Below are 15,433 nucleotides of genomic sequence, written 5' to 3' on the forward strand. Positions count from 1 at the left end.
CGAACATTCCAAAATAAAAAATTAAACACATTTTTCTAGAGCTGTGGAAGAGAATGTCATTTTACTTGCAATCATATTTTTGAGATGTACATGTCACTTTATTGGTTTCACTGAACAAATTTTGAAATGTCAATATTTATTTGTCAATGATCTCAGTATTTCTCAAGTAATTCATTCTGCATGGCCACATGGGATCTTCTAAAACCATAACAATATCACAAAAAATAAAACAAAAAGGCAAGGTGAAAAAAATCATTTATACATGACGAAATATATACAAATGGCATGCAGATTTCCTTATCACAAAAAAAAAAGAAAAAAGAAAAATAAGAGAAGCTAAAGGTGAGAAATAATTTAATGAAAAGTTAGATTTAAATAATTCCCACTTACAATCTTGACTGTCAGCATTGCCTTCACTCACCATAGCTCACAGTTGCAGACAGACGCCAACATGGTTCCAGCAATAAATTACTCCATATTTACATCAACCTCCAACTTGTTAATTAATCACTGAAAATCCTTCTCCATTATTGGGCTTCTACCAATATCTTGCAATTTTCAAGAAAAAACACCACGTGCCCCTACCATTTCGATACTCCTCAATTCAGCCATCACCGTTTCATATTCCCAATAAAAATCCTGCATTTTTTTATTTCACTTTTTTGTTGGATTTTGTTGTTCTCAAGCTTAACTGGGATTCTTGTAAGTTCATTTGCTTTCTGCTTTATTTCTGAAGTTTCTGGCTTTTGTTGAATCACTTTGCATTTTAATTCTCTGTTTTATAACATTTGTGGGTTCTCAGGAAAGTGTCATTTTCACACCGCCTCCGATTTCCATGAATTAATTACTCAAGGCAAGCAGCATCAAAATCCATGGCAATTTCAAGATTCATTCTGACACTCTGTTTATCATGGAGTTTCTTGATTTGGGGAACGCAGCAGCTTCAATCCTCTCAGACCCAAGTTCTTCTACAGCTGAGAAAGCAATTAGAGTATCCAAAGCAGTTAGATTATTGGCTAACTCCTGGGATTGATCTCTGCTTTGCTTCTACTGCACAAGTGAACATCACATGCCAAGACAGCATCGTAGTTGAGATCAAAATATATGGTGATACGAAGACGAGGCCACCTAGTTTTGCTGGATTCCCAATTCCTCACCAAACTTTGTCTGGTAATTTCTCCATGGATTCACTGGTTGCCACCTTGTCCAGATTGAACAGTTTGAGAGCTCTAACTCTGGTGTCATTAGGCATCTGGGGTCCGATTCCGGTCAAGATTCATAGGCTGCATTCTCTTCAATTATTGGATTTGAGTTGGAACTTTCTGTTTGGATCCGTTCCTACAACTTTTCCAAGAATCGTCAGCCTTCAAGTTCTTAAGCTTGATGGGAACTTCTTGAATGGCAGTTTTCCTGATTGGATCAATCCGTTTTCGAATCTCACGAGCTTGAGTTTGAGGACCAACGGTCTCGAAGGTCCATTGCCACCTTCACTACAGAAACTAACCACATTGACCGATATCAATCTATCGAACAATGTGATATCTGGGAAGCTGATGGATCTCAGTGGTTTATCAAGCTTATATTGGATGGATTTGAGCAACAATAAGCTGGATTCCGGGCTTCCAAGTTTGCCGAAAGGCGTAACTGCCGTTATACTGAGCAACAACTCTTTCTCAGGGAGAATCCCTGAGCAGTATGGAAAGCTGAACCAGCTTCAGCAGCTTGATCTCTCTTTCAATGCTCTTACTGCGGCAGCACCTTTAGCGGGGCTCCTCGCATTGCCTAATATAGCTTCGCTCAACTTGGGGTGGAATATGCTGAGTGGATTGCTTCCACCGCGTGTGAGCTGTGGGAGCAAGCTTCAGTTGGTTGATATATCCAATAATAGACTGAGAGGAGCGCTGCCGTCTTGTTTGAGCTCTAATGTGAAGAATACAACCGTACGGTTTAGTGGGAATTGCTTGGTGACCGATCCAAAGCATCAGCACCCTGAAACATACTGCGCGGCTATCCTGCAAGAGAAGGCGAAACCTGAAGAGAAAAAAAGTGTGGGAGTGTTGATAGGTGTGATTGGTGGGATTGGTGCAGTGGTGGTGCTTCTAGCCGTCGGGTTTCTTGTGTTTTGCCGCAAGTATTGCCCTCATGGGACGTCGGAGCAGCACTTGCTGCAGAAGGCGGTTCATGATAATTCTGTCACCGGAGAGATTCTGAGCAGTGCTAGTACGTTCCCCAACTCAATTTTCTTACCACATTCAACTTTCTAAAGCATTACATTTTGATTGTTACACAGGGTATATTTCTGATTCGGCAAAGCTAGGCGTGCAGGGTTCACCAGCTCATCGTCCGTTTTCGCTAGACGAGTTGAAGGCATCTACCAACAACTTTGATACTTGTGCCTTGATGGGCCAAGGTTCCACTGGAAAGGTATATACAAACGCTGCTTCTATATGAATAGTTTGGATCGAGTTTTTAGTTCACAGTGAAGACTCGTTATGCTTAGTTTCATCTAATACTTACATAATTGCTAAAAATGAGTTGAACTTGGTGTTTTCTCCTCAGATATACAAAGGAAGACTGGAAAACGGCACCCTGGTAGCTATACGGTGCCTGGTAGTGTCGAAAAAATATACAATCCGGAATCTGAAACTGAGGCTGGATTTGTTGTCTAAGCTCCGGCATCCTCATCTTGTGTGCTTCTTGGGACATTGCATCGAGAGTGAAGGAAAAGAAGTATCTGGTGCCAACAATGTGTATCTCATCTATGAATATGTACCAAATGGCAATTATCGAGCTCATCTTTCTGGTGAGAAATATAGTATTTTGAAATTGAATATTCATAACGGAATGGATAGATGATAATATTGCATGGCGGTCTCAGAAACGAACCCAGAGAAGGTGCTGAAATGGTCTGATAGGCTGGCTATATTAATCGGCATTGCCAAGGCCGTCCATTTTCTGCATACTGGAGTGATTCCCGGTTTCTACAGCAACAGGTTGAAGGCAAACAACATCTTGCTAAACGAGCATAGGATTGGAAAGTTGAGTGATTACGGATTGTCTGTTGTGGCTCAAGACATTGATAAAGACAAGGAGAAAGAAGGAGCCCTGAAATCATGGTAAGATGGGAATGTAGTGTAGAGATGTGGTTACATTGGTTTTGATTGGGAGTGTGTTTGCAGGGAAACGAAGAGCCTAGAGGATGATATTTATAGCTTCGGTATGATACTGCTAGAGTCGCTTGTTGGGCCCTCGCTTCGTGCAAGAAAGGAGTCATTTCTGGTAAAAGAATAGTAATGGTGTTGTGTGAGTGAATGAGTGGTTGATCTGATGCAATTGCAATGAATATATAGGTTTCCCTTGGAAATGCAGAGGGGCAGAGGCGAGTCGTTGATCCGACGGTGCTGGCATCTTGCTCTCAAGAATCACTTTCCATCGTTATATCCTTGACGATCAACTGCATTTCTGCGGAGTCATCGACTCGACCATCTTTTGAGGATGTTCTGTGGAACTTGCAGTACGCCGCTCAACTGCAGGCCACGCCAAATGTTGATTCCAGAACTGGGAAAACACTAGTGTCTCCATAACTTAATTCTCTGCTGTATCTATGTGGATCTTCGTATCTAATAATTTTGATCACTGTAAGATGCCTTTCACGCCTTCTCAACTGTAAATCACGTTTGCCTGCTACTATACTTGCTTTCATTAGAATACTTCGACTCTAAAACTTGCTCCCATTTTGGATCATGTGCAACACTTTTCGCATTCAAAAAAGAAAAACTTGTCAAAATGCTAACACTTATCAAAGTTATTCCGTCAGATACTTCCCTCTCAAACCAAACTTTGTTGCAATATTTCACATAGATATATTATATATATATAATGATATTAAATCATCTAAATTTTCTCAGTGAGGATGGAAAATATTTAAGAAATTGCAATAATATTACAATGAAAATAGTTTTAATAGGCAGAAATGTCGTATTCCTTAAATTGTTGATTTTGCTTAATTTTTTATAAAAGAATTTTATATATTTATTCGATTTGACAGCTATACGTAAAGTAAATCCAAAAAAAGAGACCGATTTGAAACCAAACAAAGCCATCAAAATGCATTTTAAATTTTCACTCATCAAAATAATCGAAATACATATGCGGTAGACATAAGTCGCATTAATGGAAAAGCTTTAGACAAAAATCGCATCAGCTCTCGGACATGATGGCGTGCAGCTCCTGAAATCTGATCTCTTTGGCTTTCGCTTTTTGTTGATAAGCAAAAGATATTTTAGGCCACCATACCAAATGAGCAATCCGCTGCAGCTCTCTAAAACCCTGCAACACATTTCGCGCGCCCACACATTTTCTTCAGGGTTTTGATTTTCCCTTCTTTTAGGACTACCTTCTTCCACATGTATGTATAGCATATAGATTTTCGTGAAAATTTGTGTAAGTATGGCGGCTTTGAGCACAATTTCACTATGTCCGCACAAGCTCTTTTGGTGTCAGCCAAAGCCCAGACGGCGCTTCATTTCCTGTTGTGTATCCGTCCCTTCAGTAAAAGGTCTGCTGCATACTATTCTATGCTGTGCGTGTGTGTGTTTTGTGTTTTTGTTTTAGCTGCCTTGTGCGTTGAGTTCGATAAATATGTGAACTCTGTTAAAGCGATTCATTTGGGGATGAACTGTAATTTTACTCTTTTACTTGTGCCGTTTTATACTTAATGAGGAAGAAGAGGTGGATGTATTAAAATTTATTTTGGCTTGAAATTTTGTCACTGTATTGTGTCTTCTTAGACGTGCCATTTCTGCTCTCGATCATTACTTACTGTATTCAAACTAGGGCTTCAGGCTCGAGTGGCTGCTCGTCGAATAGCTACTTATGCTTTTTTCCCTCAAGCTTTACTTTTTAGTTGTACTTTTGAGGTATCTTAATACCAAGCACCAACGGAAGTGTCTCATTTGTATGAATTATAGGTATACGTGGCTCCAAGGTACCTAATAGAAGGTTTGGAAGAAGAGAAGGAGCTGGAAAGAGTATGGAGGATTCGGTTAAACGCAAGATGGAGCAATTTTATGAAGGCTCTGATGGACCGCCTTTACGTATACTGCCTATTGGTGGCTTAGGAGAAATAGGGATGAATTGCATGCTAGTGGGGAATTACGATCGATATATTCTGATTGATGCTGGTATTATGTTCCCAGAGTAAGTTCAAACGAACTGATAGTACTATTTTTTAACTTTCTGCACCACAGGGCTGCTGGAGGCTGATAGCTTGTACTGTGAGGAAGTAAATATAGTCTTTTGTCCTTAGACATGGTTGTTCTTGGCAAGTTATAAGTATTTATTTTGTGTATAGAATCTATAGATTGGGGTTTTTGTAAAAAACATATTCTTCATCTTGGTCTAGCTAATCTCATTTAAAACTGAAACTTTAGTTTATCATACAACAGTTGTGAAGATCTTTTTTTTTTTTTAATAAAATATGTCCAACTGCCAAAAACTTTATAATGCTAGATGCATTGTCCCCTAAGTCTTTTAACTACTGCTTATCTTTATTATTATTATTTTTTTTGAAATCTTGATTATGTTCTATATATGCATCTCAGCTACGACGATCTAGGTATCCAGAAGATTATACCTGATACCACTTTTATCAAAAAATGGAGCCACAAAATTGAAGCTGTAGTTATTACTCATGGGCACGAAGATCACATTGGTGCGTTGCCTTGGGTAAAGTTTCTAATTCTACTTGTAATATATTATGCAAAGATTGACAGCTGAGACCTGCTAAATTTATGATGCAGGAAAACTTAAAAGTGCAGTCATCTATAAAGTTTTGGTGCAAGTAGAAACTAGCCTAGATAAACTTTTATAAGATGTGTGTACATGTTTGTGCTTTATTTCCTACCACTAAAATAGGATTTAGTTCTAAGAGGGTGTTTGGCTAAGCTTATTTTAAAGAGCTTATAAGCTCTTGGAGCTTATAAGATGTAGTTTCTTAAGATCTTATAAGTTGTCAAAGTGTTTGGATAATTGAGCTTACAAGCTAGAAAGAGAATTTTTAGTTAGAGAGAGAAAATAAAAAAGAGATGAAATTAGAATGATATATAATGAAAATAAAAAATCATATTGAGTTATTTTTGTAAAATGAGTGTTGCTTATAAGAAAATGAGAAAATAAGTTGGGATAGAGGAATTTATCTTTTGGGGAGCTTATAAGCTCTTAGAGCTTATTCTTATTTTGCCAAACACTTTGAAGGAGCTTATAAGCTCCTAAACAGCTTATAAGCTCAGCCAAACACCCTTTAAAAATCTGGTTAAATTTTCAGTGTTGCTGACTAAGAAGGGCAATAACATAGAACTTAATGATGGTTATATGATACATGTCCTGCCTGAGGAAATCCCTCAAATGCTCTGGAATTTATAGCCTTCCTTTAGTTTAGCTTAATGAATTATTTTAATTAAGTCTCTACTTTTTTTGCCCTTCACATCTCAGAGTGGGATGGTTTTAGTGTGAATTGATTTGTGCATGAGCTTTTCTGTTGATCGAACTCAACAATTATGTCTACTACTAGTAAATTAAAACTGCATATGTTTCTTTTTTTTTTTTTTTGTCAAGGAAATAGTTGATGTATGAACCTTCTTTGAGGCCAGTTTAAATATATGAAACTGCTAATTTTGGGGACACTTGATACTCTCTGCAAGCTATTGATGTATCTTCATCTTATACTCTGGCATATTCTTGCTGAGTATAAGACTTAAGGAGAGTTTTTATTTCCTTAGTAGTTTTGTTAAAAGTTCCTGGCAGCGTTGCTTTTTATTGAACTATGGGTTTATGGTTTCACTGGTTATGCTCACTTCAGGTTATTCCAGCTCTGGATTCTCATACACCAATATTTGCTTCGTCCTTCACGATGGAGGTTAGTGTTATATATACCGCGACTCATTTTAATTCAATCTATTCAATACTGGCATGATTAGATGTTGTGATTATGCTAAAGTTGCATCATAATTCATAAGTTCTAGTATTATTCTTTCAGTCTAGCAGTTATAATTTTTAAATCTCATTATTCATCCACATAAGGTTGGAAGGACCACACACTGGTGATACTTATTAATGACATGTCTTTTCTTTTTAAACAGCTTATTAAGAAGCGTCTAAAGGAGTTTGGGATCTTTCTTCCATCTAGACTTAAGGTGTTTAATACACGGAGAAGATTTGTTGCCGGGCCATTTGAAGTTGAGCCAATAAGAGTGACACATTCTATTCCAGATTGCTGTGGGTTAGTTTTCCGGTGTGCTGATGGTACTATTCTTCACACAGGGGACTGGAAGGTACTTTGCATGGATATCTTTCTTTTTATTTTCTTTTCCAGCATTTACTTTTGTAGACAATTAATTTTTTTTTTCAGTGTTTTGATATTAACAAATAATTTCAGATAGATGAGTCGCCATTGGATGGGAACGTTTTTGATCGTGAAGCTCTGGAAGAACTTTCAAAAGAAGGAGTGACTTTGGTGAGCAGTGCAATCTCTTTGTTAATCTCTGTTCAATAGTAAATGTTATATAAAGTTGTGTTTACTTATTTAATACTCCCAATGTTCATATTACGAAACATGACCATAACATCTTCTTGAATTCTAAGACATTGCAATAAAGTAGGCTAACTTTGAAAACCCTGCAAGTTTAAGCCTTCTTTTGTAATCAAATATTGTCAATATTGTATTATTAAATACACTATAATGATGAATTATTCCTCAGAAAATGCTCAAATAGCTATCTTATTCTGTTTCTTGCTTTGTAGATGATGAGTGATTCGACAAATGTGCTTTCACCAGGAAGGACACTAAGTGAGACAGTTGTGGCTGATTCGTTATTGAGGCATATATCAGCTGCGAAAGGAAGGGTTGTCACCACTCAATTTGCCTCAAATATTCATCGGCTTGGCAGTGTAAAAGCTGCAGCTGATCTGACTGGGCGGAAATTGGTATGCTCCATCTTTCTTCTAATTTTACATTCAGAAGTTTACAGAAATTATCTGAGAGAGAGTGTATTGTCATTCATAATTTAGGTATTTGTTGGTATGTCCTTGAGGACTTACCTTGACGCTGCATGGAAAGATGGAAAGGCACCCATTGATCCTTCAACCCTGGTAATGGCCGTACATTCCACCACACTTGTCTACAATTCAGTCTTTCTACAGAGTATCATGAGTTGCATCACAACCAGGTGTTTGTCATAGTGCTCTCTTGTAGCTGTAAATAGGTCCGCAGATGGGCTTAGCCAAGCTTGACTTTGGTACTACTCACCCTGTTAGTTTGTGATATGCTCGTTAAAAGAGCTAGCTTGAAAATGTAAATTATTAATTAAATTTAACATATATTTATACTTCTAATTAGTAAGTATATAGTTACTTAGTAACTGTATTTGTTATGAATAATGAATATCAAAGTATAAATTACACCTATTTAGGAAAAAAAAATTGGAGGAAATTATGAATCTACATTTAGAAAGTTTGTTTAGACTCAATTAGGTTGAATAAGCTCGTAAGCCTTGATTGTGTTTTGGCAAGCTAACCTTGTGCTTGACTCTATAGTGAATGAATCAAACTTTCTGCTTGGCAATACTTGGCTCGGCTGGACTTCACGCCCTAATAAATAGTATCATGGTTATATACGCGGCTCTATTCAACCATTTATGTCTTTTTGTATTATCAAATAACACACCTTTGCATACACCCCCCCCCCCCTCTTCCCCCAATCTAACTATTGTTGTAGATTTGAGCTGCAACTGAAATTATGTTGGACCCATAATTCTACTCAACAAACCTAGATTTATTATGATTTTGAACCCATGAAGCTACCTCTATCTTGACTCTATTCTAACACTCCGTGAATATTATTCTTCTATTCTTCTCCAACCTTAAAGACCTTAAGCACACAGAGTTAATAGCTCTCCTAAGAACCTTCACTTTGGCTCCCAAGTCAATCATCCGGACATGATTTAGGATTCACAAATGCATCCAAACAATGCCAGAGCCTTGGACCACATAAGCTGCACAAAAGGACAATGAAGAGGATTTACTCCTGAGTTTCCTATCTGCCCCAAAGAACACACCAACTGGGAAGAGATGAACAATGGTTTCTCATCTGTTTCATACACAGGTAGGTGGCCTATGCACTAGTGCCCTCCATATAATCCTTTTTTTTGGGGGGGGGGGGAGAGAGGGGGGATGTGGAGGGGACGGGATGGAGGTTGATGAGGGGAATGGGAATGTAGGGAAAAAGAATATTAAAATTATTTAAGCAACACAACACCAGAAGAATCCCACCTTGTATCCACAAAATCCTCCTCCAACCTCAGTTTCTAATAGGTCCACAGGAGAGCATAGACATATATTCAGAATCTCTCAAACTGCAACAAGTAAAAAGTTGAAGGTAAAGCTAGAAAATAGAAGTCATGGGTTGATGATGGAATGAAAAAATGTGATACATCGATGGAAACAACTTGGAGAAAGAAGACTATCTCTTCCGGAGATCCTCCGAACACCTAACCCTGTTTTCAATGTTAACCTTTTAAATCTTTTTGTTCATTGGGTAGCTTGTGTAAGTATAACCATAATGGTTCACAATGCTATCTTATTCTGATTTCAGTAATTGTGGGTCAAAGTTCTTCTGCATTAAATCTTTTTTTTTTTTGAGAGACTTCTGCATTAAATCTTGAATAGGATAAACAGCTGCCATATCCTAGCTTTATTTTGTACACTCGGATGGAAAAACGATTAGTTCCTTTCATGTAATTATCAAGGCAGAATTTCCTCTATATTGCACGTCCTTTTTTGTTATACTGTACTTTTGTCAACTTTCTAATAAAGCTTTAGTGAACAGGTGAAAGTGGAAGATATTGATGCTTATGCCCCAAAAGACTTGCTAATTGTTACCACTGGTTCTCAAGTAGGCCACTCTAGCCTTTTCTGCTAATGTTTAATGGTAGAATGACTGGTGTATCACTTAATCTCCAATTCTGTCAGGCAGAACCACGTGCAGCACTGAATCTTGCCTCACATGGAAGCAGCCATTCCCTCAAGTTGAACAAAGAAGATCTAATCTTATATTCTGCTAAGGTAATAGATCTTCTAGTAGATTTAAGATGCAAAATTATTGGTCTTTAGAGATCTGTCGTTTACTGTCATCATAAATTACATATTATAACATGGGCGATAATCTTAATTTGGACCATAAAGTCTCCTAGTGATATTTGATGACAAAGGAAGCAAAATATGCTCAGCATAGGACCACGTTTGCACTAGAAAATACCCAATTACATATTCTTTGATGAGAAAGGAAGCGAAATGGGCTCTTGCAAGATGCTAGAGCTTTAGTTGGTTTTTCTTGACTGAAACCATTCTTCAAGAGATCGAAAGCACATCCTCTCTGATCTTAAGAATTCCTAGATATCCAATCTCTTTTCTTTGAAATCATATTTTACATGTCTCTCAGATCAATTGGAGAATATTATTGTTACTAAACTGTGTATCTGTTATTGTATGTAAACCAAGATCTCATATATTGAAACTAAGCAATTCCAAAAAAAGCCCAACAGCTCTGGAAAAGAACTATAGAAAACCATCTTTACTTTACTGGATGAGAATGATATGCTAATTAAATTAAAAAATTGGAGAACTGAAGCTGGTAATGCTACAATAGATCAGATGCACTTAGGCAGATAACTGATGCAATTTGATTTTGAAGAGTTGGATTAGGTTTCACCTAGCTGGTGAATTTTGTCTAAATTATGATATTAAGCAAAATGATATTAAAATGACTAGTGATTTTGTGAGTGACGAATTGCACTGTATCAGGTATCTTTAAATCCTAGTTTTGGGGTAAAATTGGCAAGTAGGTTAATTCTCCTATTGAAATGCTCCCTAAATTACTTCGTACATGCTCCCTACCATTCCAGTGAAGACTCCAAACTGAATTGTTGTATGTTCTTTGAATTAAAACTTTGCCTATCAATGCTCACAAATTCGTCCAGATTTTCCATTTCGGGGGGATTTATGGCCCCTCTCAAAATATTTTTATTCCTAATTGAGTATCTGCGACTCTTTTTCAAGCAGTTTCTTATGGCACTGCAACTGTTTATAAATTTTGTATTGTAGGTAATCCCAGGCAATGAGACAAGAGTCATGAAAATGATGAATCGCCTTGCAGAAATTGGACCACAAATAGTTATGGGGAAGAATGAACTGCTGCATACATCTGGCCATGCCCATCGTGAAGAACTGGTAAGACATTTGATTGCTTTAGAGAATCCTTGTAATGCGCTAGGTCATGCAGTGATGATTTTTGGTTGGGTTCTGGGTTCTATAATGCTGAACTTTCAAAGTTCAGAAGCAATCATTCAGCTTGCAGATCTTGGGTTCAAGTTGTATTAATATTGTGTTGGCAGCATATGCATTATTCTAACTATTTGCACGCTGCACAGATTGTTTTAACTTTGGATGTTCTAATGGAACACTTTAAACTGTACGAATATTAACTTTGTATTAATATTTTTGCCTTGGTGCGAATGCTGAAGGGGTATTATTAATTCCTGTCCATCATGTTTTGCGTTTTCCATTTGTTGTTGCTAGGAATTTATAACTGAATAGGTATTGGAAGAGGAGCAAACTGGATCTTTTACCACATGGAATAGTAATGACTTTCACTTAGATATCCTACTATTCTCTCTGGCATTTTTAGATACTGCTATTTCCTTGACATAATTTGTAAATTATGTTGTTATCACTTTCCATGTCCCTAACTGGCTGGTTGAATTCATATAATGGAGTTTTACCTTATTCTTTTTGTAAGGATGAAGTGCTAAAAATTGTTAAACCTCAACACTTCCTGCCGATTCATGGAGAGCTCTTATTCTTGAAAGAGCATGAGTTGCTGGGAAGATCAACTGGGGTTCGGCATACTACTGTAAGTAATTAGTTTCAGTTTAAATTTTAATCTGGCTTCCATTTCATTTAATATTTCTTGTAAGTTTTCATTCTTAATCTTGATTAAGACACTAATTATGGAGGATCATCTCTCATGTTTGTGTGCATATGCTTGTGTGTGTGTGTGTTGTGTGTATGCGTGTTTTCATTCTTAATCTTGATTAAGACACTAATTATGGAGGATCATCTCTCACGTTTGTGTGCATATGCTTGTGTGTGTTGTGTGTATGCGTGTGTGTGTGTGTGTGTGTGTGTGTGAGAGAGAGAGAGAGAGAGAGAGAGAGAGAGAGAGAGAGAGAGAGAGAGAGAGAATCTGCTTCCACGTAGATGTTTTGATATAATGGAACACCAAAGTCTTGCATCATGTGGCATAAATTATGTAACTTGCCTTTTTATTTCAGGTTATAAAGAATGGGGAGATGCTAGGGGTGTCTCATTTGAGAAATAGAAGAGTTCTATCAAATGGGTTCATTTCCCTTGGTAAAGAGAATCTGCAGGTTAAGAATGGAACTCCTCCTCTTCTCTCTCTTTCTTACATATATCTAGATGAGAGCACATCACACCGTGTAGATAGCTAAAAAATGTCCCGCTGACTGTATTTGAACGCCAGTTAATGTACAGTGATGGTGACAAAGCATTTGGCACAGCAACTGAACTATGTATTGATGAGAGAATGAGAATTGCATCGGATGGTATTATAGTTGTCAGGTATGTCATCTAGAAATCCTGCATGTACTGCTCTTGACTTTTTTACTGCATGATTACAGCCTCATCTGCCAATGCAGCATGGAGATTATGCGTCCAGATGGTTCAGTTGAGAAGACATTAAAAGGAAAAATTAGAATTACGACACGATGCTTATGGCTAGATAAAGGGAAACTTTTGGATGCACTTCATAAGGCTGCACATGCTGCACTGTCGAGCTGCCCAGTGACTTGTCCTCTGGCCCATATGGAAAGAATTGTATCCGAAGTTTTAAGAAAAATGGTGAGGAAGTACAGTAGCAAAAGACCCGAAGTGATAGCAATTGCTATTGAGAATCCAGCTGGAGTGCTTGCTGATGAAATCAATGAAAAACTATCGGGAAAGTCGCATATCAGTTCTGAGTTTTCAGCATTGAGAAAAGCAGTTGATAGACATGAGAAGAGAAAACAACCAATTGCTAGGCTTGAGGAAGATGTCAATGGCCTTGCACTTGAAAGAAGTACATCAGCACAAGAATTAGAAGGTTAGTTTGCGAAGTGCTGCTTCAACAACACAGCCAGTTGGCTATGATCCACCAAAAGGGAATTTCTTGGTTTTCAAGTTTTTCTACAGTATAACATACAAGTAAAACTTTTAAGACAACTATTCATGAGTGTGATAGCATTTATATTTATTTGAGTTCTCTCTGCATTTCTTAAGAGAATGGAGTGACCAAATTTTCGCACGCACTAGGGACAACAAGTGTGAATTTACTCATTAATAACACAGTATGCAGAAAACTCTTTCAGATCATAACATGTGTGCTTCCCACATATATGGCTACTTCGTAGCTGGTTCTTCTATTCTACGTGTAATATTTTTGTTAGAAAACTTTTACTGTAGTCTGATCTTTGCGCAAGTGTAGGGGGCGATACTCTTGATTACAAATTTGTACAATGTAGAATTTGGTCTTATTGAGCTGTATCAGTGGGTGTGATTCTTACTCCATGAGTACTGATCTCTTAATAATAAAGCCATAAAACCAATACATGATGGCAGTATTCTCCCATTAACTATAAAGCATAATCATATTTTATGGGACGTTAGCATCTTGTATGTATATACTGTGAATATTGTTCTACAGAATCTCTCCTTAGTCCTTGCTAATACCTACTGCTCTGACTTAATGGCTGAATTTGCAGATCAGGATTTTGATGAGGTTCAAGGTGAAATGGCTGCATCAACTTCTGGATTGCCAGATAGAGCGCTAAAAACCAATGAACCAGACGTCTTTTGGAAGTCATTTGTATCCTCATCAGAGCCCATTCAATCTGAACATAATGTTGAATTGCTTCCAGCAGCAGAACACAAAGAAAAAGACAAAGAAGAAGGTAGTAAAGTGGACCCTGGCTTGCCAAACCCTCGTGTTAAATCATCTAAGATAGCGAAAAGGAACAAGTGGAGACCCGAAGAGGTCAAGAAGATGATTAAAGTGCGTGGGGAGCTTCATAATCGATTCCAAGTTCTTAAAGGACGGATGGCTCTCTGGGAAGAGATATCGGCAAATTTGTTGGCAGATGGAATCAGTAGAAGTCCTGGACAATGTAAATCTCTTTGGACATCCCTTGTTCAGAAATATGAGGTTGGTTTCCTTATTTACACATTATGGTATTGACACATGTAGGAATACTTTTCTTTTTGCTTTCTAGATTTTTCATTTCATCTTTTGTTTTTCTAAAACGTGCACAACTTTTTCAAGAAACTAATAGCTAATAGCCTTGAATAAAAATAAATTATCTAAACCAGTTATATGTTTTACACAACCCGCTGTGAGTGCGGGAATGAACCACGAGGGTGCATATTTTGCATAAACCTTCAATCAGTGACTTTTTGTGTGCCCCCACGTCCAACATCCCTTGAACTGTTGATTAAGATAGCATTAGTTTGCTGTTCTGATGTGGTAGTGTTCTGCATGATCATGTATGCTCTTCATTTCATTATTTAACTCTTAGTCGTGAACATGGACCTAAGTTTGAAGGCAGTGAAAAGATCCATACATTTATTTGAATTATTTTAGCCATCCTAGTTGATAAAGCATTGGGGATGATGTATCCTATATTTTTGTGACTAATTTTGACTTACCTTATATCTATTTTGAACAGGAAAGCAAGAGTGATAAACAAAAGCAATCGAGCTGGCCATATTTTGAGGATTTAGACAAAATTTTATCAAGCTTGGAATCAAGTAGTTCCAAATGATCATGGGCTGGATGAAAAGTTTGTGTTGTTGACAGAGGGCTGGATGAAATCATGGGAAATTGGTATCAAGAAGATTCTTTCCAGAATTCATGTAATTTAGAATTTGAAGTTTCAAATACTGGTTACCTATTTAATGTTTAGCCAGACCAATTTTGTAGCCTAGCAATTTTAATGAAAGCTACTGCATGAATATAAATATAAATATAAATTTAGATGAAGCATTCTCAATTTTCAAGATTAGTGATGAGAGGAACGGAATCACAGCCTCTTGAAAAGAAACTCTAGTCCTAATACGCGCTTGCACTGCACATTAGCATTTCTTCAACCATTAAATTTTCAATTCCTGATACAAAATATCCATCGTCCACATTAAAGTGTATCATAATATTTTTTGATCGACCATATACTTTTTTTCTTTTTTACACTGATTCCTTGTAATTAAATCTAAGACCACTAACAAGTAACTACCATTAAAAGAAACTTGAAACAAGGGACTAATATATTTT

General features: G+C 37.2%; 2 protein-coding genes across 3 annotated transcripts; both read left to right on the plus strand.

Annotated features, from left to right (window-relative positions):
- The first annotated feature begins 361 nt into the window (after positions 1-361).
- On the plus strand, positions 362-3,734 carry LOC131003472 (probable inactive leucine-rich repeat receptor-like protein kinase At3g03770). Its single transcript, XM_057929952.1, has 7 exons — positions 362-702; positions 803-2,220; positions 2,291-2,424; positions 2,560-2,803; positions 2,879-3,116; positions 3,180-3,279; positions 3,351-3,734. The coding sequence occupies exons 2-7, from the start codon at positions 873-875 to the stop codon at positions 3,582-3,584; spliced, it is 2,298 nt and encodes a 765-aa protein (XP_057785935.1). The 5' UTR covers positions 362-702; positions 803-872; the 3' UTR covers positions 3,585-3,734.
- A 447-nt stretch (positions 3,735-4,181) lies between these two features.
- LOC131003478 (ribonuclease J) lies at positions 4,182-15,145 on the plus strand. 2 transcript variants are annotated; one of them, XM_057929960.1, is made up of 17 exons: positions 4,182-4,558; positions 4,971-5,199; positions 5,604-5,727; positions 6,860-6,916; positions 7,140-7,331; positions 7,436-7,513; positions 7,801-7,983; positions 8,068-8,148; positions 9,884-9,949; positions 10,027-10,119; positions 11,158-11,283; positions 11,852-11,965; positions 12,387-12,482; positions 12,596-12,693; positions 12,771-13,213; positions 13,872-14,311; positions 14,832-15,145. In XM_057929960.1, exons 1-17 carry the CDS (start codon positions 4,450-4,452, stop codon positions 14,925-14,927), a joined length of 2,625 nt encoding a protein of 874 aa, XP_057785943.1. In that variant the 5' UTR covers positions 4,182-4,449; the 3' UTR covers positions 14,928-15,145. The 2 variants fall into 2 exon arrangements, with proteins under 2 accessions (XP_057785943.1, XP_057785944.1); XM_057929961.1 differs by lacking the exon at positions 4,182-4,558 and having other exon boundaries at positions 5,057-5,199; positions 5,604-5,713.
- Positions 15,146-15,433: the final 288 nt, after the last annotated feature.

This window comes from Salvia miltiorrhiza, unplaced genomic scaffold, assembly GCF_028751815.1.
Source record: "Salvia miltiorrhiza cultivar Shanhuang (shh) unplaced genomic scaffold, IMPLAD_Smil_shh original_scaffold_217, whole genome shotgun sequence".
NCBI classification, from domain to species: domain Eukaryota; kingdom Viridiplantae; phylum Streptophyta; class Magnoliopsida; order Lamiales; family Lamiaceae; genus Salvia; species Salvia miltiorrhiza.